The 26658-nt window shown below is 49.0% G+C and overlaps 1 protein-coding gene across 9 annotated transcripts in view; it reads left to right on the plus strand.

The window, feature by feature from the left end:
* Nucleotides 1-26658, plus strand: part of tefu (Serine/threonine-protein kinase tefu) — a 1084056-nt gene that overhangs the window by 606480 nt on the left and 450918 nt on the right. For all 9 annotated transcript variants that reach the window (XM_070538252.1, XM_070538256.1, XM_070538258.1 and 6 more), the window contains 3 exons: nt 4116-4261; nt 23788-23960; nt 25839-26019. In XM_070538252.1, coding sequence (XP_070394353.1) covers nt 4116-4261; nt 23788-23960; nt 25839-26019 — 500 coding nt within the window. The remainder of the gene's footprint in view (nt 1-4115; nt 4262-23787; nt 23961-25838; nt 26020-26658) is intronic.

Raw genomic sequence — 26658 nt, forward strand, 5'->3', positions numbered from 1 at the left:
GCTGCACATGGGTCATCTGGGTGTGGAAAAGACCAAGATGGTGGCCCGGTCCCATGTTTGGTGGCCTGGCCTGGACCAGGACATTGCTCACATGGTGCAGAGCTGCCAAATCTGCCAGGAGCATCAGCGGGCCTCACGTCATGTGGAAATCCCCCCTGGCCATTCCCACAGAGATGCTCGTCCCATCTACATGTGGATTTTGGGTTGGCCTTCAAGGGCTATTACTTCCTGGTGGTGGTGGATGCCTTTCTGAAGTGGGTGGAGGCTCTGCCTGTCACCACTTCATCACCAGGCGTGACCATTGCAGCGCTATGACACATCTTCGCCACCCAGGGATTGCCTGACGTCATCGTGTCCGACAATGGTCTTGCTTTCACCAGCAAAGAGTACCTGGCCTGGCTGACGAAGAATGGAATCCGCCAGAGAATGGTTCCGCCGTGCCACCCTGCTTCAAATGGTGCAGCCGAGCAGGTGGTGCAAACCATTAAGCACAAGCTCAATAAGAGACAGACTGGGGATTTCCGGAGGCAGATTTCCCAAATAATGTTTGAGTACCAGAGCATGCCCCACAATGTCACTGGCCGTGCCCCCTGCGAGCTCCTGCTGGGTCGGATGGTCAAGACATCCTTGGATGTCTTGCATCCGGACCTCTGATCCACAGTGCTCCTGAAGCAACTGAAGCAGAAACTGGCAGCTGACCGAGGGTGCAGTCCTGGGCCTTTCCCGGAGTCGGGAGCTCCAGTTTTCACCACGAACATCCGTCCTGGCCCACCCTGGTCCGCCGGACAGGTGGTGTCTCCTGCCAGCGCCTCATCGTTGCTTGTCCGCATGCCAGACGGGGCCACGTGGCATAGTCACGCCGACCATGTTAGGCCTTGCCTCAGGACCTGGCCAGCACCCTCGACTGCCGCTTCCGAGTTCCAGCCCACAGGAGGACTAGTGGCAATGCCAGTCGCTTCCAACAAAGCACCGCCCACCTTGGAGGCGGCAAGTGTTGCCAGTGGTGCGGCGCCCATTGAGCCGGTGTCAAGCCTATCACCACTCACTAGGCCAACCGCTGCGGCCTTTCCGGACGAAGCAAGGCTGGCTCAGGCAGCACCCGGTGTTGCCACGCCCGGGCCATCAACACCGGTGCCCAGGCGGAGTACTCGACGGCGACCGTTACTCTCCTGGGTAGCAGGCACTGTCGACCCGACTAGAACGGAGGCAGAGCCTCATGCATTGAACTTGAAAGTTTTTTTTGTTGTTGTTGTGGACAAACAAAATGGGGGTAAGGGGGTGTAACAAGCCTGTGACGCCCTCTCAGGCGTAATCTTCGTTGGCCCGCCAGGCTAGGTGACCTGCCAGGCTCCGTAGGCAACATTGGTCATTGCACCCAATAAACACCGACGTGCACAGCTGCTCGGCGGTTAGTTATCGTTCTTCACCACCACACTGCGGAGCGTCCATCAACGGAGGGTGCCTCGAGCCCTCCCTTGTTCACGAACCCGGGCGGATCGTGATCGAGGGCTCTGTATCGTACTTCAGGTTTCCCAAGGAGCCGGTCAAACTTAAGGCTTGGAAGATTAATGTGTGCAGGAACGACTGGCGATTATCTGATGCATTTGTTTTGTTCTCAGAAGACTTCATGCCAGGCAGCTACAACGACGATTTGCGCCTGCTCTTCTAGTTTGGGATACCCATGAAAAAGCCGAAGCTTTGGCCAGACGCGGTGCCAGCTGTGTGCATGCACTGGCAGGCAGTGCCTCGTCCGGACGTTAGCCTTGCTATTTGTTTTATGGATATCGGGTGCAATAAACTAAGTTCAAGTGAAGGCTCAGCCAAAGCGTACATCGTGCCAAATCCTTGCGCCGTGGACACATGTGCGCGGGCATTTATTTACAAAAGCTGCATGCAAATACATTGGGAAGAAAAAGAGCTGGTGGGAATGCGCGGCAGGTTAACAACATCATAGTTCTGTTGAGTACAGATCTTAGAGGAATGCATGCCAGCAAACAATCTACGCACGTAACAATTTGCCCTGTGTGAGGTAGCACCAGACTTCGCCTCCCATGAACGGATGGCTAAGCAGTGCCGAACGCATGAAATATCAACAGTGCAGAAAGGCATCAGGAGCATTTAGTGCAAAATCAATTTCGTCATCTCTGTTGACCACGTTTACTATGCGGTCTTTGTTTATGGCTTCAGATATTTGCGCAAGCCAGCCGGCGTGTGCGAATCTCGGAGGCCGTGTTTCATCACTAGAGCTGGTGGCAATGAGGTCGAAGTCAAAATGCGCAGCGTATACTACGCCATCGCTGCACGTGCTGCTCAAAGACTCCTCGCTTGCTTCATGACGTGAAATTGACAGTGTCGAAGACATGGTACGCGACATCTGGAGCAAATATGGCAAGAAATGGCAGCTGCACCCTGACCTCACATGACGCGGAGGCTGATTTTGTAGCAGACGATGGCTCTGTTCCATGCAGTGCATCATGTCACACATGGCTTGCCAATATGGCGGTGGGTGCCGGAGGGCGGGGCTGCCATCTGCGATCCGTGCAAATCTTTGCAACCAGGTGGTCAGTGCACTATAGTGAAATCAAATGACACGCCTGCCATTCAAAGCTAGTCTTGTGACGGGTTGCTTGAAGCTACAAAGAGACCGGTGTGCGTCTACAAATGGCTTCGGGAAGGAGAGGCTGCCATACGGTGTGTTGAAAAGATCGCAGCAGTAAACAACTTTTTAGCATCCTGTGCACTCAGGTGATGAAATTAGGAAATTTGCAGGCTGGAATCAGGTAGCATAAGACAGGCGTAATTGGAGATCACTAGGAGAGGCCTTCCTCCTGCCAAGTGTATATGAAAATAGGCTGATGATGATGATCTTGGAAGATGGTTTGCCATCTTTCTGAGTGTCATGCGACTACTGTGAATATGTCTGCATCGATTCGGCAGTAAATCGTAACTTTACTTGCCGATGCCCAGCAAAGCAGCGCTGATTAGGCAGAATGTCCTAGGCAGTGTGTGGCCACTGACCAATCTGATAATGGGCCACACGCCGTCGTGGAATGCTTGCCGCTAATATGTTTGTAGAGGTGGCTCATTGGGGATCGGTCCCGAGATCACGTGCATGGATTAGATTGATGGGTGTTGAAGCAGCATTAAATTTGTCTCCATGTATTGTGGGGATGCGCGACTCTCGCGCATCCCCTGATATGTTTTTCCCACATAGCTCCCTTATCCTGCAATCCGGCTTCGCCGCATGGCCTGCGTGATGCCTGTGGCGATCAATCTGGTTGAGGCGCAGTACGAGAGATGGCGCGAGTGTTGCGCTCTCTCTCTTTGGCAGCCGATCGGCGAACGCCGCACACGTCTCGCGCGTGCACCGATCCATGCTTCTGCGAGACCGTCTCACGTGGCCGCCTTCGAACACGCCACCATTCGCGTGACCGTACGCGCGAACGAGCAGGCGTTGGGATCCAGCATGAAGCGAACATATTCGCTTGTTATCCGGTCGCGGTGAGTCGGACTTCCTAGATTTGTCGCGCGCCCATCGGCATGTATTCTGGATAGCAACTCGGCTAGCAGGCATTGATCTATGAAAGGTGCAATAAATGCCCTTGTGATTGTTTGCACTACTGTGTTGTTGTTCCTTTGTCCCAAGAGTACGGCTGAGAGAACCCCACAGTATTCAACACGATCCGTGGGCCTATCGACGGCTCATCACCCCTATCTTCACACGGGCTTTTGCTCTTTACAAAATACGCGCTGCTATTGTTGACAGAAGCATCTCCTCCTGACGTGGTGACATTCTGCGAGTTGAGGCATTTGAGTGCTGTGTGTACAATCGGGTTTTCAGGAGTTTCGTGCAGCAGGGCAGAAGACCATGTCAACTGGGGTGGTGTGCATGATGCTCCTCTTGAGCTGAACACAAATGGTGCCCACTTCTGCGGCATCGAGAATGGGGGCAGCGATGGCTGTGCACCGAATATATCCAATATTAGGAAAATCTAATTCTTTGAACATTCACTTTTCAGCTTGACTCGGTGATATTAGCACAACCCTTGTTTTTATCCTAGTGTAGTTTGTGACTAGGTTCACAAGCGCTATCTTATGACTTCTCTGTCTTGCAGCACCAAGCTGTCTAGTGTGGCGTGCCAGGTGATCAAGTCTGCACTGGCGACACCAGCGGGCTTTGCCTTTGCATCACAGCACAGGCAGGCAGAGGACATGGAGGACACCTTTGCCTTTCTCCACCCTTTTGTGCCTTCGTGTTGCAAGGAAAGTCTCACCTTCTGCTACGTGAACATAGTGCAAGAAAAAAAAAACTAAGGTTGAGCTAACGTCAAATCAAAGCAAATAGTTTGAATAGTTGTGTGGTTTGCATAAACCCTTGGCTTCTAGACGTTGCAAATTTTAAAGGAGTACTGACACAAAATTTTGAAGTGGAGATAGTGCATGAGATCGATTTATGTGGGAACACACACATCATCTGCAAACATCAACGGCGAATATAGCATAGGACTTATTTAAAATCAATATTCTATTTAAAATAGCATAGCATAGCATAGCTGGCATTCGTGTCGGAGCATATGTCAGAGGCTTTTGCAATCACGTGCCCAGCTATGCTTACATTCCTTTTCTGGCCCATCTCGTTGCTCTCTGAAACTGAAACTTGGACTGGTCACTACAAACAAGACTCCAAGTTACCTGTCGCACTCTGAAGTAAATGAGGTTTCATGCTGTGATTACTGTGTCATTAGCTACTTGTTAAATCAGAAAAAGCCAGATCAAAATTTTTTGTGTCAGCACTGCTTTAAAAATACAAGGTTCTTGCAAAGATGGAAAGGTGTTAATTTCTGGTGTCAGGTTTTTTTAAACTAATGTTATTCAGATATTTTTATGTAAGAACACAAATTAAACATATTTTACAACACTAGCAGTACAGAGACTTTGTTTACAGACTTTTGCTGTGTTGTGGTTCAGCCTACTGTAAATTTCATGATTGTTAAGGTTCGCATTCGCCTGTCATGTGGTGCGATATATGTCGTACGTTATCGCGTTGCTGCAAAGTGTGACCTTGACTACGCGACAGTGGCAGTTTAGGCTCATTTGCGCAATTTCAACTTGGTGCTGTTCTGCCATAGCCCGTGCCATCCAGTAGGTAGGCAGACCAACTTGGGTGGCATGCTCAGGGAGAAATTGAGCAGCTCCTTGAGTTCGGGCATACCCTGTCAGTGAAGCTGATGTTTGGATTAAAGGCTTCATTGCATATTGCTTTGGCTAAGTAAATAAGGTATATTAAAATGTGCAGTGATCTCGCAACACGCATTTACAATCTTTGTTGAGGCACATCTCGGCAATTGTTGGCATTTCAGAATTCTAAAATGCAACCGTCACCCTGACCTTCCAGCAATTACTCAAGAGCAAACCTTACTGTGCCCCACAAATCAACAAGGCCACACCCGCTGGTTTCTGCACTCTTGCATATCCGTCCAGACAGCATTCTCAAGAGGCGTAGTTCTTTGAAACCGAAACCTTTGCTGAGCCCATTTTCAGGTTGGCATGCACTTCAACATGAATTGTACAAAACACCAATGTCTTCATATGAATTTTTTTGAAAAACACAGTAGAACCTCGTTCATACGTATTGGAAAAAAGAAAATACGAGAATAAAACATACTAAACGGGAAAACATACGACCCGAATAACCCCCAAAAATTCGACAGACTCAACTATTGTTGTCTTCTGTGTAATGTGACGCTTCGCACAGATCATTGCGACACAAAACGCCGTTGCATGTCGAGCTGGTGCTGCTCCGGTGGCTCGAGATGCGTTTGGTTGTTTTCCTATTGCTGACAGACATCATGTCAAAATTTGTCATTGGACCATTAACTGCAAAGGTTCTATTGGGACATTTCCCTGATCCTCGTCATCAGCCTGATAGTCTGAAGACTCTCAACAAATTTGTGTATGAGCATGGACTGGACAAAAGACATTGAAGAGTCTTGAAGCCTGCAAGATTTTCACCGCCATTTTCATTCTCGTAATCAATGTTTTCTCTGTTCTTTCTTTCTACACCCTTTTCCGCAACGCCGAGTAGCAGGTCAGGCCGACCTCTCCGCTTTTCTGTCGTGACATATACCTCGCTCTCTCTCTCTCTATTGTGTGTTGTTTTAAGAAGGCGATGAAATGAAATTGAGCTGGTGGGCGACGCCGGATGCCGCCGAAGGGAAACGTGATGTCCACATTACACCGCCTGCAGTAGGGAATGTTTGGATTATCAATTACTAAATGTGTGCTATATACGGGCCACTTTACACTGTTGTCGATCGTGCGTGCCTCGTGCATTTTCTTGTTTGCGAGGGATCATCTAGCAGCTGGAAAACGTATCGTACGACCGCAGTTTGGCAACGTACTAAACGTTGGTGCCAAAAAGCTGTGTGTTCTGGGAACGTACGAACTGGTCAAAAATTAGTGTAACACTTTTGGGTCCTTTTTTGTGTTCTTGATTGCAAACGTTGGTGCTGGGAAAACGTATGCAACGGGAATGTATCAACAAGGTACATATAAGCCTACCAGAAGAGGGAGTGGTGCATGCATCCTGCCCTATCTAGGACGGTGAATCACTCTGCTGCGGATATAGTTAATTTTTTTGTCAGTTAATGCAGTTGATGGTGAACTAACACTTGCAGACTCTGTAGAATGCTCAGCAAACGCCTTTAGATTTCCCGATTGTTGATATTGCAGTAGCTGCGTACAATACGCGGCTGGTGGAAGGGGGGGCTGCACCCACACTGGGCACAATGGATCACCAAATTGCTGCCGGTCTTCACACCAAGGTTGTTCGTTCTTGTCTCATTATTTTTCATGCTGTTTCTTGCAATGAACTCTAGTTATTCCTATTACCCTTCAGATATTGACACGTGAACTTATCTTTATCGGGCGACCACGTTTCGCCGCCTAACAAATGTAATCGCACAGCGCGGGACGCGCCTGCATGTATCCGAAGTTTCTGGAAAGTTATCGATGCTTCTATCCGGCTGTCTGTTGTTGCCGAACGTTGTGTTATCTGATTTCATTGCGAGACGCGAATGGTGTAGAACTTTGTGGAAGGCACGTGGGTCCGAATGATTGGTCTGGAACATTCGACGACTGCTGTATAAAAGCGGACGCGCTTGACCCGCTGATTAGATTTTCGAGGATCGCTGACCGTGTTCGCCGCTATCGTTGTGCTATAAGTGCAGCCTGTTTTTGTGGGCACAGGTTCGCCCAATAAAAGTTAGTTTTGTCTTTCACAGTATTTGCTACTGTGTTCTTCAACGAAACCACCACGTGACAATATATTAGATTTTTACTCCCATTGCTTGAGAAACATAAAACCTCTAAACGAAGGATATAATGTGTCTTAGTGTCATTGTGGTTGGCAGTGAGATCGGCAGTTGGTGCGTGTCACCAAAGGTGTTGAAATTCAGGAACCGCATAGGGAAACTGTTCTGTTCTAAGCAGCAGAAAGACGCTTCGGTGGCAGCAACGCAAAAAGTCCTTTATTCGAGGCAGCAGCATACTTTTATAGATAACGCTGCATGCCGGTCAGGCACACATCATTCACGGTACAATCTTATCATACTGCCTGGCCGATACAGAACATTCCTTCCTCATTAATTAAAGCTACACGCGTTTCTTTGCGCGCTCATAATTGGGGGCTTGATAGCGATCAGGAGGATGCCTGGTGCAAATACTTCTTCGCAGATGGACCTCTTCAGGTGATGCCATGGTTGATAGGGTGATACTTGCAGGCTGCGCTGCTGAGTGTCTTGCCTCAGGCTGCGATGCCGGTTCCTTAGTTAAAGTGGAGTCATCTTAGCAAACATCCTCAAGCTGGTCTGCAGTAGGACGACCAATCATGGAGACAGCAGGGGGATTTTCTTCGGAGGGTGCTGATAGAAAATCTCGCTGAATATGGGCACTTGGAGTGGACTCAGGATGCGCTTATTTTGCGACGTCTGGATGGAATGAAGTTATTGGTCCCGAAATCCAGCTGGGTCTCAGGTGGTCGACATGCACAAAACGAAAATGTTCACCGACTTTGACTACAAAAGTAGAGTCGCTTACGCGTTGCACTACGACAGCTTCCTCCCATGACAGGGTTTCCCCTCTCGTAGTCTTGACAAGAACTGTGTCACCGGCTTCCATCTGCGTGTCCCAGCATCGGCCCTCGTTGTGATGAGTGGTGTCTCTGTCTTGACGGCTGCGCATATCCTGCAAAAAACTTGGCTTCAGGAGTGAAAGCTTCACTCGAGGTTGTTGTTTCAGGAACAGCTCAGCCAGCGTTCTTCCTGTTGCGGAATTCGGGGTGTTCCTGTAAGCAAGCAAGAAGTCATTAAGTCATTGATGCAGGGTTCTGTTTTGGCCTGTTAGGTTATCGTGAAGCACTTGCTTGAGTAGAGTGGCTTTTGTCGTTTGGACTAGCCTTTCTGCTGCCCCGTTCGATGAAGCATGGTATGATGGCGTACGTGTGTGTCGAATCCCGTGAGAAGAGGTAAAATTGGCGAACTCCTGCGCAGTAAACTGAGGTCCGTTGTCGCTGATCAGTTCCTCCGGGTAGCCATGCACTGCAAATATCTCCTTGAGACAGTTGACTGTTTTTGATGTCGTTGTAGTGTGGAGGCATCTTGCTTCTATCCACTTTGAGTAAGAGTCCACTAGAAGGAACAAGTTGGAGCCTTCCTTCATGGTGAAATCAACATGGACTCTCTGCCAAACACGAATTGGATAAGTCCATGGATGCACTGGTCCTGGGGCCTTCGCAGGCATGGTTGTTTGGCACACTGTACTTCGACGGACAGTGTCTTCAATGTTCTTGTCAATCGATGGCCACCAAACAAACGACCCAGCTAGCATCCTCATTCCTTGCATTCCAGGGTGCTCTTCATGCAGCAATGTTAATACTGCTTCACTAAGTTCGTCCGCAATGATAGCTCGCTTGCCCCACGTGACACAGCCTTGCTCGTACGATAGTTCGTTTCGACGAACGTAAAAGGGCTGAAATTTATCATCGTGGTGCGCGGGCCAGCCAGATAAGGGGAACTGCACGACTTTGGAAAGAGAGCGGTCCCTTTTAGTCGCAGCAGCAACCTGGCTCGTAGTTAGAGGCGTTGCCTCAAATACTGCAAGACATTCTTCAGTGTCGTCTTTATGCTTGACCAAAAGTTGAAGCCTTGAAACTGCGTCGGCAACATCCATGTTTTTGCCGTTTCTGTAGCGCAGTGTGTACTGATAAGCTGCTAAGGTGATAGCCCAACGCTGAATCCTGGCTGCGGCCAAAGAAGGAATTGGTTTATCCGATGCCAAGATCCCCAACAGTGGTTGGTGGTCTGTATACAGCGTGAATTTGCGCCCGTATAAGTATCTATGAAACCTGCTTAGACCAAGAATTAGGGCCAGGGCTTCCTTCTCGCCTTGCGCATAGTTGCGTTCCGCTGCATTTAATGCTCTGGAGGCAAATGCGATGGGTCTTTCTGAGCCATCGGGCATGACGTGAAAAATTACGGCCCCAAGACTACAGGCCAACGCGTCGCAGCTTAAACGGATTGGCTTTTTCATGTCATAACAAGTCAGAACTTGACTGTCGATGAGGCGCTGCTTGGCTTCCACGAATGATCTTGAGCATGCGTCTGTCCACAGCAAACTCGTGTCCTTTTTGAGAGGTCGTACATTGGTGCAGCTACTGTGGCTAAATCTTTGATGAATTTTGCTTAGAAATTCAGCAGGCCCAAGAAGGCTCGCCGTTCAGTTACGTTGCTTGGCTGAGGTGCTTCCTTGATTGCCTTTATCTTTGTTGTGTTGCGGTTGAAAAAATGCCATGTGATGTCACTTTGTGTCCCACATAAACAACGGATTGTTTGAAAAATTCACACTTCCGTCTTAAGGTAATATGGTGCTTTGAAAGTCGTTAAAGCGCCTTTTCCATGGTTTCTTGACAGTCATCTATGTTGTCGCCTACGACGATGACATTGTCGATATAGCAACCCACTTTTGGAATCCCTTTTAAGACTTCGTCCATTAACGACTGAAAGATAGCGGGTGCGCTAGAGATAGCGAATGGAAGGCGCTGATACTGAAATAATCCGAGTTGAGTGTTCACCGTTAGCAATGCTTTGCTTTCCTCAGCAAGCGGCACTTGTTGATAGGCTTGCGATAGATCCAGGATGCAAAAGATTTTGCCTACCGCGAGCATGGAATACAAATCTTCCGGCAATGGCAAAGGGTAATGGTTCGTTTTTAGAACAGGATTAACCGTGACCTTGTAGTCACCGCATAACCTTAATCCTGCGCCGCCTTTCTTCGCCACCACCACCGGAGGCATTGCCCAGTCACTTTTCGTGACCCTTTTTAGTATTCCGGCTTGCTCGAGCTTTTCCAACTCCTTTGCTACTTCCTCTTTGATAGCAAACGGTATTGGCTGTGCTTTTGAGAACACTGGTTGAGCCCCTTCCTTAACAAAGATGCAAGCTTCGAAGTTTTTGATGACACCCGGGGTGCTCTTGAAAACCTTGGGATACTTCTTCCGTAAAGATTCTACCCTCAGCTCCAGTGGCCTATCGGTGGACAGACTGTATACTGCTTTCCAGTTTATGTGCAGTTTTTCCAGCCAGTCTCTTCCCATGAGAGCGGGCATCGGCGTTCCGTTTCCCTGCACTACCACTATGGGCAAAGAGATCTCGCTTCCTTGCCGTTAGACTAATACGTTTGCTGTTACAAGTACCGTCAGCTTTTCTCCTGTGTAAGTGCGCAACGACACCTTTGATTCCACACATCCGACATGCGAGAAATATTGCTTATACAACTGCTCTGGTACGATCGTGACCGCTGCGCTGGTGTCAGTTATCAGCGAAACAGTCTTCCCTTCAATGTTCAGGTCGATGCTGTAGCCCCTTGAACTTTTGCCCGAGTAGAACACAGTTTGACAACTCAAGTCTTCAGATTCGTCGTCCGTGATGTCGACATATCTGACAGCTTTTGCTCCTCTTTTGCAAACAGCTTGCAAATGCCCTTTTTTGTTACAATTTCTGCAGGTGTGGTTCCAATACTAACATTTTTCTCTCGCGTGACATTTTCCGCAATCCCTGCATGCACTTCGTTGCTCTCCCTCTTGCTTATCTTTTGACCATGCAACCGTTGTCGATTTCTTTTGCTTATCACGGTGATGTTTGCCCTGAATGACACTGATGCTGCACGGTTTTGTGTCAGACTTGTTCATTTGCTTCGCCTGTTGCGCAGCTAGCTCTTTTTCTAGCGCTGTTTTGCACGCCAGTTCGAATGTCAAGACAGCCTGTGCAAAAAAAGCCCGTTGCGTTTCCTCGTCACGCAAACCAGCCACTAGTCTGTCCCTTAAGGCGTCATTTAAGAATGTGCCGTAATTGCAATCTCTTGCGAGATGCTTCAGTTCAGTGATGAAATCTTTTACACTTCCATTTTCTTGCTGCATTCGGTGATTAAATCTACAGCGCTCTGCGATAATTGAGTGAGCTGGACTGAAATGAGCTTCCAGAGGCTGTTTAATTTCTTCGAAAGTCTTTTGAGAAGGCAAATGAGGAACAGTTATCTTCTTTAGCTCTTCATACACTTGCGCGCCAGGTACGTTCGGAAAAAACTTAGTTTTTTGTCTGCAGGGACATCATTTATGTCTACGCAGTTCTCGAAGCGTTCAAAATATGAACGTATGTTTTCGATTATTTGGTCGTATTCTGTCATTCTGCCGAGCTTCGGACCACGTCCGGGTTCTACCATAATGAGCAAATTTCACTTATCTGCCCAGCCGTTTTTCTTGATGTGCCTTGTCCGTACTGTCGGTTCTTGTTCACTTGCTCCAGCCAGCTGCTGAAGTCCAGGCAAGGGCTCCGTCACGCCTTGCTTCTTGACATTCTTGCACTGCTCCAGTCGCTGAAGTCGTGGCTGCAGGAGCTCCGTGTCGCCTTGCACCGTAGGCGGTTCAGCCTCGTGACTGCTGCTGGCCAGCAGTGGTTTGCTGCGCGCCGGGTCCCATCCTCGTCGCCAGATGTTCTATTCTAAGCAGCAGGCAGATGCTTCGGTGGCAGCAACACAAAAAGCCCTTTATTCGACGCAGCAGCGTACTTTTATAGATAACGCTGCATGCCAGTCAGGCACTTGTCATTCACGGTACAATCTTGTCATGCCGCCTGGCCAATACAGAACAGATACCCTGATGAGGTGTCGGTGAGGTGTAGTCCGTAAATAAGTGGTCGTTTCTGATGTTTTGAAATACAGCTGTTCTGTTGTTTCACGCGGGCGTTATAGAGAAGCATAAGTTGTCAAGGCTACAAAATAACTGCCACTAGGTACACTTGCCTGGTTCTGCGGTTGCAAGCCAAATATAGGTAAGAGAGAGAGAGAGAAACGTTTATTAAACGAAACAGTGTCCCGAGCGGGCCCTAAGGTGGGAGGGCTCCTTAGTCCAGGAACCCTCTGGCTTCAACTGCCCTCTTGGCCCTGGCGACGAGTTGTCGCTGGTCTTCCAGGTCCCCGAGGGTTAGCTTGGCCTCCCACGTTTCGAATAGGTCGTTTGCTTCTATTGCTCGTTTTGCGTGCGTTTCTGGTTGCATTTCGCTGCCTTCCTGCCAGGGGCATTCCAGGAGCAAGTGTGCCAGAGTGTCGGGTACGTTGCAAAGTGGGCAGAGGTAGCCGTGGAGTGTCGGGTAGAGGCGATGCATTATCGTTCCGTGCGTGTATGTGTTACTTTGCAGGCGTCTAAGGATTAGGCTTTCCTCTCTGTCGAGTTTAGGGTGCGGTGGAGGGTACACTCGACGCTCGAGCCTGTAATGTTGCAATATGGCCGAGTAGTTGGTGGGTACGGCCTCCGCCTCTTCTGTCACGGGTCCGAGAGCGCGTGGGGAGAGGGGAGCTTGGCTGACGTGCTCGCGGGCAGCGGCGTGGGCCGCTTCGTTCCCCTCTAGTCCCTCGTGTCCGGGTACCCACGTTACACAGGTGTACGGGAGCGGAGTGGTTCGTCTTTTTAGTATCTTGAGTGCATCGGCCGAGATGCAGCCCCTCAAGAAGTTTCTGCAGGCGGCCTGAGAGTCGGTGAATATAACCGCTGCGTCTGTGCATGTGGTGGTGGCGAGAGCGATTGCCGCTTCTTCGGCCGTTTCCGGGTTGCGTGCCTTGATGGTTGCCGATGCTAGCTCGGAGCCTTGGGAGTCTACAACGCTCAGAGCGTGCGCGTTTCGATGCGGATACTTGGCCGCGTCGGTGTAGCGAGCATTCGGGTCATGCCTGAAACTTCGTTTGATGGCGTTGGCTCTAGCCTGTCTTCCACTCTTGTGATATATGGGATGCATGTTGCGTGGGACACATGCGATGCAAATGCACTCTCGAACGTCCGGTGGTATTCGTTCTTTCTTGTCCGCTTCTGCGACATACGTCTCGCTGTAGTTTAGGTGTCGGAGTACTGATCTCCCTGTGGGCGTGAGCTTGAGTCGTTCCAGCTGGCTGTTCTTGTGCGCTTCGGCGAGCTCTTGCCACGTGTTGTGGACGCCCATCTTAAGGAGACGTGATGTAGAGGCCATGGCGGGGAGTCCCAGGGCAACTTTGATTGCCTTCCTTATCATGATGTTCAGTTTTTCTATTTCAGCGTGCTTTGAAGCCAGGTACGGCGTTCCGTATGTGATGCGGCTGGTGAGGAGCGCTTGTATTATTCTTAGAGTGTCTTGCTCCTTGAGCCCGCTTCGTTGGCTTGAGATCCGTTTGACGAGGTGCATTAGTTGCGAAAGGGTGCGTTCTAGTCTCGGTAGGCTGGCAGCTCCCGATCCGTCTTTGTGGATGTGGAGTCCAAGTATTCGCATGGTGTCGACTTTCGGGATTGTTGTCCTGTTGAGTGTGATGCTGGGGTCAGGCTCTTCGTAGTTGGGTGGTCGGCCTCTCGTTCTTGCTTTCAGGATGAGGTGTTCAGACTTCTCTGGGGCGCAGCAGAGACCGCAGTTTCGGAGATAGCTTTCGATGGTGTCGACGGCTTCTTGTAAGCTACTTTCTTGCCTTCCAACGTTCGTAGCTCTGGTCCAGAGCGTGATGTCATCAGCATACATTGCGTGACGCAGATCTGGTATGGTCTCGAGTAGTGGGGGTAGCTTGATCATAGCTACGTTAAAGAGTAGCGGTGAAATCACCGACCCTTGCGGGGTGCCTCTGTTTGGAAGTAGGAAGTTTTCACTGCGGATGTTGCACATTCCGACTGTTGTCATGCAGTCCATCAGAAAGTTTCTGACGTATGCGTAGGTCCTAGTGCCGCAGCTGGTTCCTTCGAGATTGTTGAGGATCGCGTCGTGGCTAACGTTATCAAAGGCTCCCTTAACGTCTATTGCCACTATGGAGTATTTGCTTCGATTGTTTAGGTGATCTAGAAGGTCTACTTTTAGTTGTAAGAGTACATCCTGCGTTGAGAGGTGCTGCCTGAAACCGAACGTGGTGTCTGGTAGGTGGTCGTTGTCTTCTAGGTACTGGGTAATGCGGTCGTGCACCATATGTTCGAAAAGCTTTCCCGCGCACGAGGTGAGGGAGATTGGGTGTAGGTTCTCCAAGCTGAGAGGTTTGTTGGCCTTGGGGATCATGGTGATGTCCGAGTGTTTCCACACAGCAGGCAGTTCTCCCTTCTCCCAGCACTCATTGTAGTAACGGAGGAGAGCCTCGGTGGCCTGCTGCGGTAGGTTGCGTAGGTGTTTGTTAACGATCCTCTCTTTACCTGGGCTGGTATTTCTAGTCAGCTTGGATAGGGCTACGTGGATTTCGGCCTGTGTGAAGGGTCGGTCGAGTTCTGGGTTCGGTTTTCCAGAGTATCCTTTGCTGTGAGTTGACGTGGTAGAGGGTGCGTCTCCGCATAGTTTCTTTTGTAGTTCTCGCAGGAGGTGTTCTTCTGATCCGGCGTGGTTGTGGATAAGACTGTGAAGATGTTGCTTCTGTTTCGTTTTGGTGGGTTCAGCGGCCAGGAGTGCGCGTAGGAGGTGCCAGGTCCTCTTAGTGCTCAGAGTCCCCTGTAGCTTGTCACAGAAAGCGTGCCAGTTCTGCCTGACGAGGTGGTCCGCATAGTTTTGAGCCTGCTTGGTAAGGAGAGCGATATGTGTTTTTAGCTTTCTGTTAAGCTTTTGTCGCTTCCATCTCTTCAGGAGGCCACTTCTTGCCTCCCAGAGATGTAGGAGGTGCGCGTCGACCGCGGGTGTATCGGCATCGAGTTGTAGGATCTTGGTGTGACGTTCTGCTGTGTCTAATACATTTTTTAGCCATTCGTCAATGTCAGTTATGCTTGCTCCGGAATCTAGCTTGTCCCTGAAGGATTTCCAATCGGATAGCCGTGCAATTCCGGTCTTGGTCTGTTTACAGGTGTGTGCTACATCTAATTGGAGAATATGGTGATCGCTACCTAAGGTTTCCTGGAGTCGACTCCACTCTGCCCAGGGGACGTCCGCAGTAAAGGTAAGATCGGGGTTTGTGTCCCTGGAGACGCTGTTTCCAATTCTCGTGGTCTGGAGGGGATCATTCCAGAGGGTGAGTCTGTGTTGCTGTGCGGCATCGTGCACTCTAGCACCCTTCTTTGTGGTGGTATGATAGCCCCATGCCGTGTGCGAGGCGTTAAAGTCTCCCACTACGACGAGTTGGTGTCCATTCGTGGATTTCCTGATTTCTCGTACAAAGTGATCGAAGGCCGGTAGCTGGTCGCGAGGCGGGCTGTACACGCTGGCCACAAATAGGCTTTTCTGCGTCTTTCGTTCTGGTAAAACCTCGATTAAGGTGTGTTCGATCTGGGTGTTCTCCATGTCATGTTTTTGGGCTGTCAGAGTTTTCTTCACCAGTATGGCAGTTCGTCGGGTTTGTGCATATGTGGCGTATCCTTGCCGTCGGACATTCTGCGTGTTGGTTTCCTGTAGTGCTATGACGTCCGGTTGATTCAGCTTGATGAATTCTTGTAGATTGGCGTGTCGAGGGTGGTATGATCGACAGTTCCATTGCCATATGCGTATAGTTGACTGCTGCTTCTTTGCCTTGTGGTTAGGGATCGCCATCGTCGATGGATTCGAATTCGCGTCGGCGATCGCGAGTGGGCGAGACCGAGCAAGAATCGCTGTGGCTGTTCGCCCGTGCCTTCTTCCGACTCGTGGGGCGCGAATTTTCGAGCTGTGCCTTGGTGATGTAGTTGTTCTTCACATGTGCAATAAAATTGTTGAGCTGTGGTGCGATACCATCTATTTTGGCATTTAACGCGGCTGTTTTTTTGATTGCTGATTGTACAACTTTTTCCATTGTGGCGTGAATGCTCTTCATAAAGGCTTCTTGAAATATCAGGCACCTTGCATCTACTATGGCTTCAACGTCGGCCTTGGTCAACGTCGTTCCCGACGCTCCGTTTATGTTTTCGAGCTCCTGGCATTTTTGATGCGGCTTGTCTGTGAGTTCTTCTTGTTCTTTGCATTTTTGAAGCAGTTGATCGGTGAGCTCTTGCTGTTTCTGTTGACTGCGGAGTAGCTTGTCTATGAGGTTTTGCTGGCTTTGCAATTGGCTGTGCTGATTCTCCAGTTTGCTCTGCTGGTTCTGCTTTTTGTTTTCTAGGACCCGTATGACTGCGGCTTGGGCCGATGCATCCAAGCTGCTCGTACCACCCGAGCCGCTCGAGCCGCTTACCGCGTCGGCGTAGCTCGCGCGCTTGACTGAGCGGGAGCGAGAGCGGGAACATGAGCGCGAAGCGCTTTGCAGTATTGGCTTGGAGCTGCTGCGTCTAGGAGAGCTGCTCGCGCTGGTGGCCGAGGTGCCCAGCTCCGGGAACTCTTCACTGCTGGAGCTCCAGCGGTTGTCTCTTTCTTGTAGTCTGTTAAGCCGCTGTTGCCGTATAGTGTAGGGTGGAGGACTTGGCTTCAGTCTCTTCTTGCACTCTGTACTTCCAGTTTCATGCGCTTCTCCGCAGAGCTTGCAGGTCGGTGTGCAGTCATGGTCTTGTGGTTGTCCAGTCTTGCCGCATTTGTAGCAAAAATCTGGGATCGGTTACGGACAGACATCTTGGCGGTGTCCCATGTTGCTACTGGTGCGGCAGTACTGCACTGACTTGTGATATGGTCTGCAGCGGAAGTCTACGCTCTGAAAGATGATGTAGTAGGGAACGTGCGGTCCTCGAAGAATATTCGAAGAATACGACTGCCGCGGTCGACTGACCCATCATTCGGGCGTGAAGAACGGTGTATCGTGCCGGTGCTCGGATTCCTGCCAGAAGGTCTGCGGTGCTTGTTCCTGGTATGAGGCCATTGATGACGCCTCGGGAGACGTCGTCAGGAGTTCGTATGTTGCCTTTGACGTTGTGGTAAGTGCCTCCGAGCTGTATTCTGTTGATTCTGACCAGCATCTTTGCGTCTTCCTTGTCGGCCGTGCTTGCGATGATTAAATTTTCGATTCTCTGTACTTGTATGCGTACTTTGTCATTGAAGTCCTGCTGTGATAGTCCACTCGCTCTACCGATGGCATGCACGACTGCGACGGTATTCCATTTGGCGAGGTCGAGACCTGCTTGCGGGCGGTAGACGATCTTAAAGTTGTCAAGTGGCAGGGGCGGCATCCTGGGTCTGCGTTGTCGCTGTGAAGGTGCTGCATTGGGCGTTTGCTCATCGGTTGGCTTTTTTGCCGGCGTCTTTGAATTCGAGGTGTCCTTCTTGGCTTTCTTGTTTCTTGTGATCCAGGCGCTTTCCGCTTCGATTGTTCGGCCGCTTTCTGCATCATAGTTCCAAGTACCTTCCCCGGTGTTTTCTTCCGTCTGGTCTGTTTGCATTGCATTCGCTTCATCTTCTTTCTGGTTTGCCATTTCGCTTACAGCAGCTGCCTCTCGGCTCATCGTAGGGGCTCGTCGCCGCGGCACGGGCGAGCGCTCGTGTGCTCGTGCTCACGCGGCGCGCGGCATGCGTAGCTGGTTCTGGCGTTAGGCTTAACCGGGCGGGCGGGCGGTCGTCGGGAATAACCTTGATATCTTGTGAAAAAGTGCACTCACCCGAAAACGGCTAGTGTCCGCCGGTTTCTCTCGTCTTGCCGGTCGCACCGGTGCAAAAATTTGGTTCGTCACTGGCCTTGTTCCGGGGTGACAAGCACGAGAAGCGGGAGCCCATGTGAGAGACGTCGCTACTCCACGGCCCCCTGGCGGGCAATCCGAATATAGGTAAGCTTAAAAAAAGAAGAAGAAGAAAGAAGAAAAAGAAGCATGAAGTTTACAAATTCGTAACACTTCACCAAAAACAGATATTGCGGTTCAGTTCTGTTAGAGCATCTAAAGCAAATGAATTTAGTATAATAATTTACAGCATACAGTGATTTGCAAGTCTTTTCAAGAGTTCTGGAAACGTCCTGTTCACAAATTAGGAATATATATCACAGGGGTGTATGATATATAACTGTTGTCTGCTTTAAGTGTATTAATAAATGCAGTTTTCGGAATTGTGATATGTTTCATTGCTGAGCTACAGAGTTGTAAACCTGATAGTTTTGTTGAACAAAATTTTGCAACTATTTTTATTACAAAATTAAATAACTAAATAAAAAATCTGCTTCCCACAGTCACTAAATTCTAACTTTCTCTGTTAAAGGGGCCCTGAATCAAGCATGCAGTGCACTACCAACAGCACTACGCACCACGTGCTGTGAAGTTTGGTGATGGCGCTTGTCGCAATAAGAGTGGCGGTGATGGCTATAAATTCTGCATGCGACAATCCCGCAGAAGATTTGCTGCCACCGAAATGAGAAACTGAGTGCACGCCGGCGTTTTCACGGGAGACAGGCGGGCGTGTATATTTCGGTGGACCTTCCGCGGCAAGCAGCTACATACCGTTCTCGATCGCGCGTGCTTCACGCATTTTCTTGTTCACATTGGATCTAGCAGCTGGAAAGGTATCATACGATCGCAGTTTGGCAACGTGCTGAACGTTGGGACTAAAAAATTGTGTGTTTTGGGAACGTATGATCCGGTAAAAAGGGAGCATAACTATATTGGGTCATTTTTTGTTTGTTCTTGGTTGCAAACATTGGCACTGAGAAAATGTACATAATGGGAATGTATAAACGAAGTTCCACTATAGTTGCACTCATATAAGGAAAACAAACGTTCTATGCCAACTTTTTCACAAGGGGAACAAGGGGGCTTTACTGGCTGCAGTTGACCGACTGGAGCTGAGGTAGGTCACGTGTGGCTCTGGCACTGTGTAGAACTGGCCACAAAGGTGTCCATTGTTTTGCGCATTTGAGGCCAGCAGAATCTTTGGTACGACTAAGTGTTTGCGTAGTCCCTAAGTGACTTGAGGTCAGGTCATTGTGCACAACGCGCGTGTACAGAGACTCCGGAACCATCAGCAGAAAGGGGGTGCCCGTCATTGAGAAGTTCCTCTTGTAAAGAAGACCATCTCGGACGCAAAATCAACCTGAGGTTATAGGTGCTTGTGTGACAGAAAAAAGAGCCTTTAAGCTTGGGTCTCTGCGCTGCTCTGCAGCGAATGTCAAGGCATTGGGAAAGTCAGGCAAAAGGTAAGCGATAACGTGATCAATGTTGTCGACTTCACAATCCATCGTACGTAGTGGCATCCTAGAAAGGCAATCCGCATCAGCCTGTCAACGACCACCCTTGTACGAAATAGTGAACACATATTCCTGTAGAGAAAGGGCTCATCGCGTGAGGCGACCGGACGGGTCGTGGAGGTTGACCAGCCTGCACAGAGAGCGGTGATCTGTGGCGATGGTGAATGGGCGACCATGGATGTACGAGCGAAACTACTGCATGGCAAATACTAATGCTAGACATTCTTGTTCCATCACAGTGCAGTTTCTTTCAGGCTTGTTTAAAGAACGGCTTGCGTACGCGAGAACATATTCGTTGTTCCTAGAGCGCCGAACAAGGACAGCACCGATGCCGACGCCACTTGCATCTGTGTGAATCTCAGTTGGTGACGAAGGATCCAAGTGCCAGAGGATTGGCTGTGAAGTTATCAAAGACTTCAGCTGGTGAAAAGCGGCTTCACACTCAGGGGTCCAATAAAACGGAGTTTTCTTATGCAGACGATTCGTCAAAGGGTGAGTGACATCCGCGAAACGGGGTATGAACTGCCAGAAATATGATTAGTAGTAGTAGTAGTGATTTTAAGATGAAAGGAAGAGAAAAGTGCAGTTCCGTAACTCTCTCAAGGGAAGGCACCTCAACAGCACTGCACGGGGTAAGGGGAGTGGGGAGAAAAAGATTAGAGAGAGAATGAAAGAGAGCGGGAAAAAAAACAACAAGAAGGTTAAAGAAGAAGCAAAGCGGGGCTTACAGCCGCGCTCTCAGCTGAGTCTCGTCACAAAAGCCAAGGAGGGCAGCAAGCGCTCTCTTGGCGATGGAGGCAGGGGCTGCGGGAAATAGGAGATCACCCTCCGTGCTGCACAGTAGTCCGACTCGGCGATATGAAGCACAGAGCGCGGTGCACTCAACGTCGAAGGATGGGCAACGCAGGAGAAGGTGTTCCAGTGTCTCATCCTCGCCGCATTCCGCACATGCGGGGCTGCCTGTTCCGTGCAGTCTGTGCAATTGGATGGCCGTGCTGTAGCAGCCGACACGCAGCCGCAGGAGAAAGGAGCGATCCCAGCGGGAGAAGCCGGCGCGGGGGAGGAGGCGAGGGGGCGTCCCCACAGCAAAACACGTGAGTCAGGATGATGCGCGCGGAGGGTGCGCAGTATGGCCGTCTTGGCCACGTCGAAGCGAGCCAGAAATATGAGCAGAGCCCTATGAAGCTGTTTGACAGGTTTAGGTTGCTCAAATGATTCAATGGCTGCCATCTTCTGTGGGTGGGGTTTAGTGCCATCCTTATCGACAAGATGTCCTAACATCACAGTTTGGCACTCGCCAAAATGGCATTTCTTGAAATTCAGCTCAAGACCAGCTTTTTTTATACAGTTGTGTACAATAGCGAGACGATCGAGTGTTGTGCTCCTGAAATGTGCGTCCAAAGTTTATGACATCATCGAGGTAGCAGACGCAAATTTGCCATTCAAACCTCGTAGAATAGTATCCATGAATCTTTCGAATGTCGCTGGCACATTGCACAATCCGAGCGGCATGACGTTGAATTCGTACATCCCATCAGGTGTAACGAATGCCATCTTTTTCTTGTGAGCTGGGTGCATTGGAATTTGTCAATATCGTGCTCTCAGATCCACGGAAGAAATGTAAGAAGCGGAATGCAGACAGTTGATGGCATCGTCAATATGGGGCAGCAGATAGATGTTTCTTGGCAATGGCATTCAGTCGGCGATAATCAGCGTGGAACCTCCACGTACTATCTTTTTTCTTCACAAGAATAACGGGAGTGGCCCAGGGACTTACATGGCGTAAAGTACACATGGTGCAACATGGCGTCGTAGTTCCAGTTGTTATTTGCCGTGGTTGCTTAGTGGCTATGATGTTGGGCTGCTAAGGATGAGGTCGTGGGATTGAATCCCGGCCATGACGGCTGCATATGGATGGGGGCAAAACATAAAAACACTTGTGTACTTAGATTTATGTGCACGTTAAAAAAGGGGTGAAGACACCAAAATTTTCGTTCATGCGTTCTTTGATTCAAGTGTTGCATACTGCTTCAGGAAGCACAATACACACCTCTGGATTCATATATACCCGATAAATAATAAAATAATAGCATTATTATACCGAGCGATTTCGGTTTCGGTTTCTGGGCTCCGGGTGATGCTATGACGTCGTAGCAGGGGAAATGCAACACGACTTGGTCACGTGGGTCACAAAGAATAGCGACGTAAAACTACACCCTGTCGTTTGCTCGCGCATACACATGCTGTGCCAGCAGAGGTAAACAACTGGCGACTCGAAGTGCATTTTGCGATTATTATAATTATTGCGAAGAGCGACAACAACAGTAAGAGAATATTGCGACTTATGAGAGTCGGTGATTCATTCCGAAGCGCCGTCAGCTTTAGCTTTGAAGTGCACCGGAAAAGGCCTAGCGACGATATCGGTGCCGTCGAACGATCAGCGGCAGTGAAGTTGTCGTCGGTGCCAGAGTGTCCATTCCTCGGTTGCTCATTGGCCATTTCCCTGTATGGCTGCCGCACAAATGGGTCCCGGTCCGATCCTCTCTACGGCAAGGGAATGTCGCCGTTCGCGAGAAAAACCGTTGTCGCACTGCAGCCCGCGAACAGCAAACGGCATGCGGCGAGTTGCTGTGCCGGAAGCGTGGACGGGTTTTTACACGTTGAGAAACGCCAAGCGAATGAGAGATCGCTACGAGCTGCTGAACTGTGCAACTCGCAGGTGCTATGTCAACTGCTCTGCTACAACACTGTGCATGTCTCGGTTAGCCAGGGGCCAAGGTTAGCTTGGTTACAGTGTTCTAGAAGCCTGTGGCATAGAGAAAGGATTTCTATATGCCTGTAGCTCGGTCATAGTGCAAGATATATGCTTGGTCGTTTGGTTCGGCAGGCTCCGTAATCGGCATTTCATTGCTACTTGCTGCATTGCTACATTGCAGCTTTCCGGGTCTTCGAATGACGATCCTCTGAAGCTCGGTGGCTCCCTGGGGTGCTGCAACATGATCAGTATACTTGGCTCTCGAGCTCTCATCTGGGTGGCAGTCGTGGCTGTGCACTTCATGGTCTTCTCAGGCAGAAGTTCATACTCTATGGGCAGATTTGGAAGCCTGAGCTCGATGGTCTGCAACGATGTTGGTCTTATCTTCGTGGTTCGGGGTTTTTTCACAGCTTTGCAGGAGCATCTGGTACATAAACGCAAAGCACCTCCACCAGATGTCATGATGAAGTGACCGTAAAGAACAGAGTAGCGACTACTGTGTATGCAGATATCTAATGACTGTACTGGCAGCCACTCAGGGGAGTTGCTCTGGCCCAGAAATAGAAAAGAGCGAACATTTTTTCTTCTTTGTCATCGCTTTTCTCCACCCCTCTCCGCACTCGACGAATATCGAATTTTGAGTTCCCAAAGACGGCAGGTATGGAGGTTACACAAGACCTGTTGTCTGTTTTGAGCAATGGCCAGCTGGCTTTGTGAGCACTGCTTGTGCAATCAGGAGGCTTGGCAGATGTAATTGCTGCTAGAGCAGGTAGCCACATTGTGGACAAGTCATGGGGGCTGTAGGTGCATCCGTTTTGCTGTCTTATTGGCCACAGTTGAACGTGACCAGAGCTCAGGGATGCTGCTTCATTTCAGTGCCTTCTTTTTCTGAATTGCCTGGATGTGGTCGACTGTGCATAAAGAGTGCATGCCAAGCCTTTGTCCACAGCCTATAACAAATGCTAGGCTGTCCGAGGTTGAACTTAGGTTGGCACAGCAGAAGTTTGTTTTTGCGATGCATGGAGCAGAGTGTGTGCTGAACCAACTACCACGAGAAGTTGTCGCCTCCACCGGAAATAACTTTTTCATGTTGCTCCAGTAGTGCCTTTACGTGGGCAATGTAATTAATGCGAAAGTGAATTCTATTGAATACAAAGAATGTATTCTAGGCCCTGTGACATATGTATGTTTATGCTAAAATTATTGCTTTCTATTCCTATGCTTTTTTCTTGCAGAGTTTATTTTTATGTGTGTGTTATTGCAATGTTTTGTGCAAATGAAAATTCACATGTATTTTTTCCCCCTTCATTGTACTGTATTCCCCCCACTGTAATGCCATTCGTGGTGCTGTGGCTAAAGTGATAAATAAATAGATAAATAATGTTATGCCATCCACCATTGCATTGTCTCCGTTTAAGCATGTGAGTACTAATTGGACCTACAGGTGTGCCCACTGGAGGGCCCGTTCAGTGGAACCGACCTGTCCGATTTGGAGTTGTGGGCACCCGGGGTGACCTGCGACCATAATGTCTGGATCACCAATCTGGTCTGCGCAATGATTCGGTGCTGCGAGGACCCTGTCTTGTGCGCTCTGCTGCCTCTCTGTGCGATGGCGGTTAGTGACTTTCTCTTTGCACAGCTGGGGCTTGGCACTTCTGGTATCAGCTCACGAATGGCGGATGCTAGCAGAAATAAATGCTCTAAGGAGCTTCACAGCAGGCTCAATGTTCAGCAAGGCACATGGCAGGTGAAACAACAGATGGAATTAGTCTGCACAGCCCACCTCGTCAGGGATGATGGTACCGATTAAGTTATCCGGTAGGCTGAAATAAAAGAAGGGGTTGTGTCATCCGAAAGGCGAAGCATCTAACACAGTAAAAATGTTTTGCGTTGCGCCAGAGCTCCTCAGATAGATGTTGAACAGAGTATGCAAGGCCCGACACGTTGGCACATTGCAGCATGCGAGGCAACTACTGCGCAGAATGAACAGCACTCTGGCAGCTACGAGGCATTTTATTATGTGAAGAATGGTGGCATCGCAGGCCTCACACTTGGATGGTGCACTAGATGAGGCCGAAGCAAAACCATTGGCTTGATCTATGGTTCTGCTCCGACCACTCTATGCACCATGGTGGGGCATGCTGACTACTGCTCAGGTGTGTCTGTATGTGTGCATGCAACACTGCAGTCATATGTGTTTGCAACATGTTTGTGACACCATTGTATCGATTATGTGCAATTGCCTTTGTCTCCTCGTATTGATAGTTGAAATGTAATTAGATATAATCAGATTCTTAGATGTTAAATTTGTGTTCACTGAGGGTGGTGATATGGGCTTGTTGGTCGGTCATCATTGAAAGGTATCTGTATAGTGAAACAAAACACGGACACCGCTTGTTGGCATCTTCGTTTCTTCTTGTGTCCTTGTTTTGTTGCGCTATACAGATACCTTTCATTTGTGTTCACTGATCACCTTACTAGCTGGTGTTATGAGCCCAGATAAAATAAGGCGCTCGCCTTCAATTCCAATCATTCTAACCTATATGAAAGGGGCATTACTAAGATGTGCTTTGATAATGCACTTATTAAGTCCTTCCAACATTTAAAGGAGGCAAGTTCCAATTGGCAAGCCTCATGGCTCCTAGAAGCTGGCTATCCATCTGACTTTATGCTTTCTGTAGCAGAAGGATTACCCCGCCGTCTAAATGCAAGTTATAGTGGGCCTAACGCAGAAGCTTGCCCGACTTTTGAGAACAAAATTCAGCATTACACCTACAAGGTATCTCACAGCTTAACAAACTTGCTGCATGAGTTCAAGTTGTTATTTCAGCACCCAGTAAACTGGGCAGTTCGTGTAAAAAATCTGCAATGAGTGTGAAGGCTAGTTGTCAAAAAAAAAAGAAAGTGCAGAAAAACATTTGCTGAGTGCAGAATGTGTGTCATCTATGGTATTGTCCTGTAACCAGATGGACAAACGGTACATTACATAAATTAGTGGCTCAGAGAGCATAGCAATGAGGCCATTAAAACCCCACCTGATGGTTTTCTTGCACTGTATTGCCAGAGGTGTGGGCGCGAACCCCTTTTTGATAAAACACTTATCATAGGCAGAAAAAATGTGAAGTCACTTGCCTGATAATTAAAGCTGTGCAAGTTTACTGTTTTGGTGACGTGTGTATCGGTAAAACTTCCCGAACCTTGACTGACAAGGAATTGAATTTTCTGTGAATGCTATGACGGTTTGATATTTCGGAGTTCTTTCGGGTGCCCTTTTTGTTCGTTTTCTTAGTTTTTTTTTCTTGTAAAGTGATCCACATGACCTATGACATCATTAAATGAAGGTAATTTTGTTTGGCTTGGCAATGAAATTAAAGATCACTGTTGTTAGTAGTGCCTGTGTGTGCATTTTTTTGCCGAGTTCATGTTTCCCTGTGCTCGACCGCATGCCAGCAAGCCCAAATTCGCCACCCTTCCCGACAAATGTTGTGACCAGGTGGACCTGTGCGAGCTGCTCTTTCCGCTGGTGGTAGAGACATTGTCGGCAGATGAGGGAAGCAGCCACTGGAGTGCAGTCGTGTCGGGCATGGCCATCTTTCTGGAACGCCACGCCCAAGCACAGGTCAAGGACGATGGCTCCTCCAAAGGAAGCCAGTCGACCATCATCCCTGAGCCAGGTATGTTGTCATACCACAGGTAGTTGCGACTGTTTTCAAAACTGGCGGCAGGCGGGGGGGATAGAAGCTAAAGTGACACCGATTGGGAGGTGAACTTCTGATGGATATACGCCGTACAGTCGACTTCCCCGACGGTCGAATAATCCAGCTGGTTGAATAGATGCAGAAAAAATGACAAATTCCGGATTCATTTGACAGCATTTTCGCAATTCTAACATGCCTTCAAATCATATGTGCACCCACTTTCTATGTGTACAATATAGAAAACTAATTTGGAAATGACAATAAAGCTCCTAAACACAGTAGAAATCTAACGGACACCCGATTTCTTAGCAAGAAGAATGTGTTGCACAATGACGGCTGTTCTTCTTTTCTTCTTTTTTGTTTTATCTTGGCTTTGCTGCAATACATCTGTGTTAAGCAGAAGAGTATATTGGCGCATGTACTTGTCTATCGAATAACCGCGTTTCATCATCTAACAAATGTTATTGTTCAGTGCAGGACGCGCCTGCATGTGTTGGAAGTTTCTGAAATGTTATTGATCTGCTGTTTGTTGTCATCGAAGCTTGTGTATTCCGATTGCATGTATGCGCGATGCGAATGGTGTAGTACTTTTTGGAAGATACGTGGGCACCATCA

This window comes from Dermacentor albipictus, chromosome 5, assembly GCF_038994185.2.
Source record: "Dermacentor albipictus isolate Rhodes 1998 colony chromosome 5, USDA_Dalb.pri_finalv2, whole genome shotgun sequence".
Taxonomy (NCBI): Eukaryota; Metazoa; Arthropoda; class Arachnida; order Ixodida; family Ixodidae; genus Dermacentor; species Dermacentor albipictus.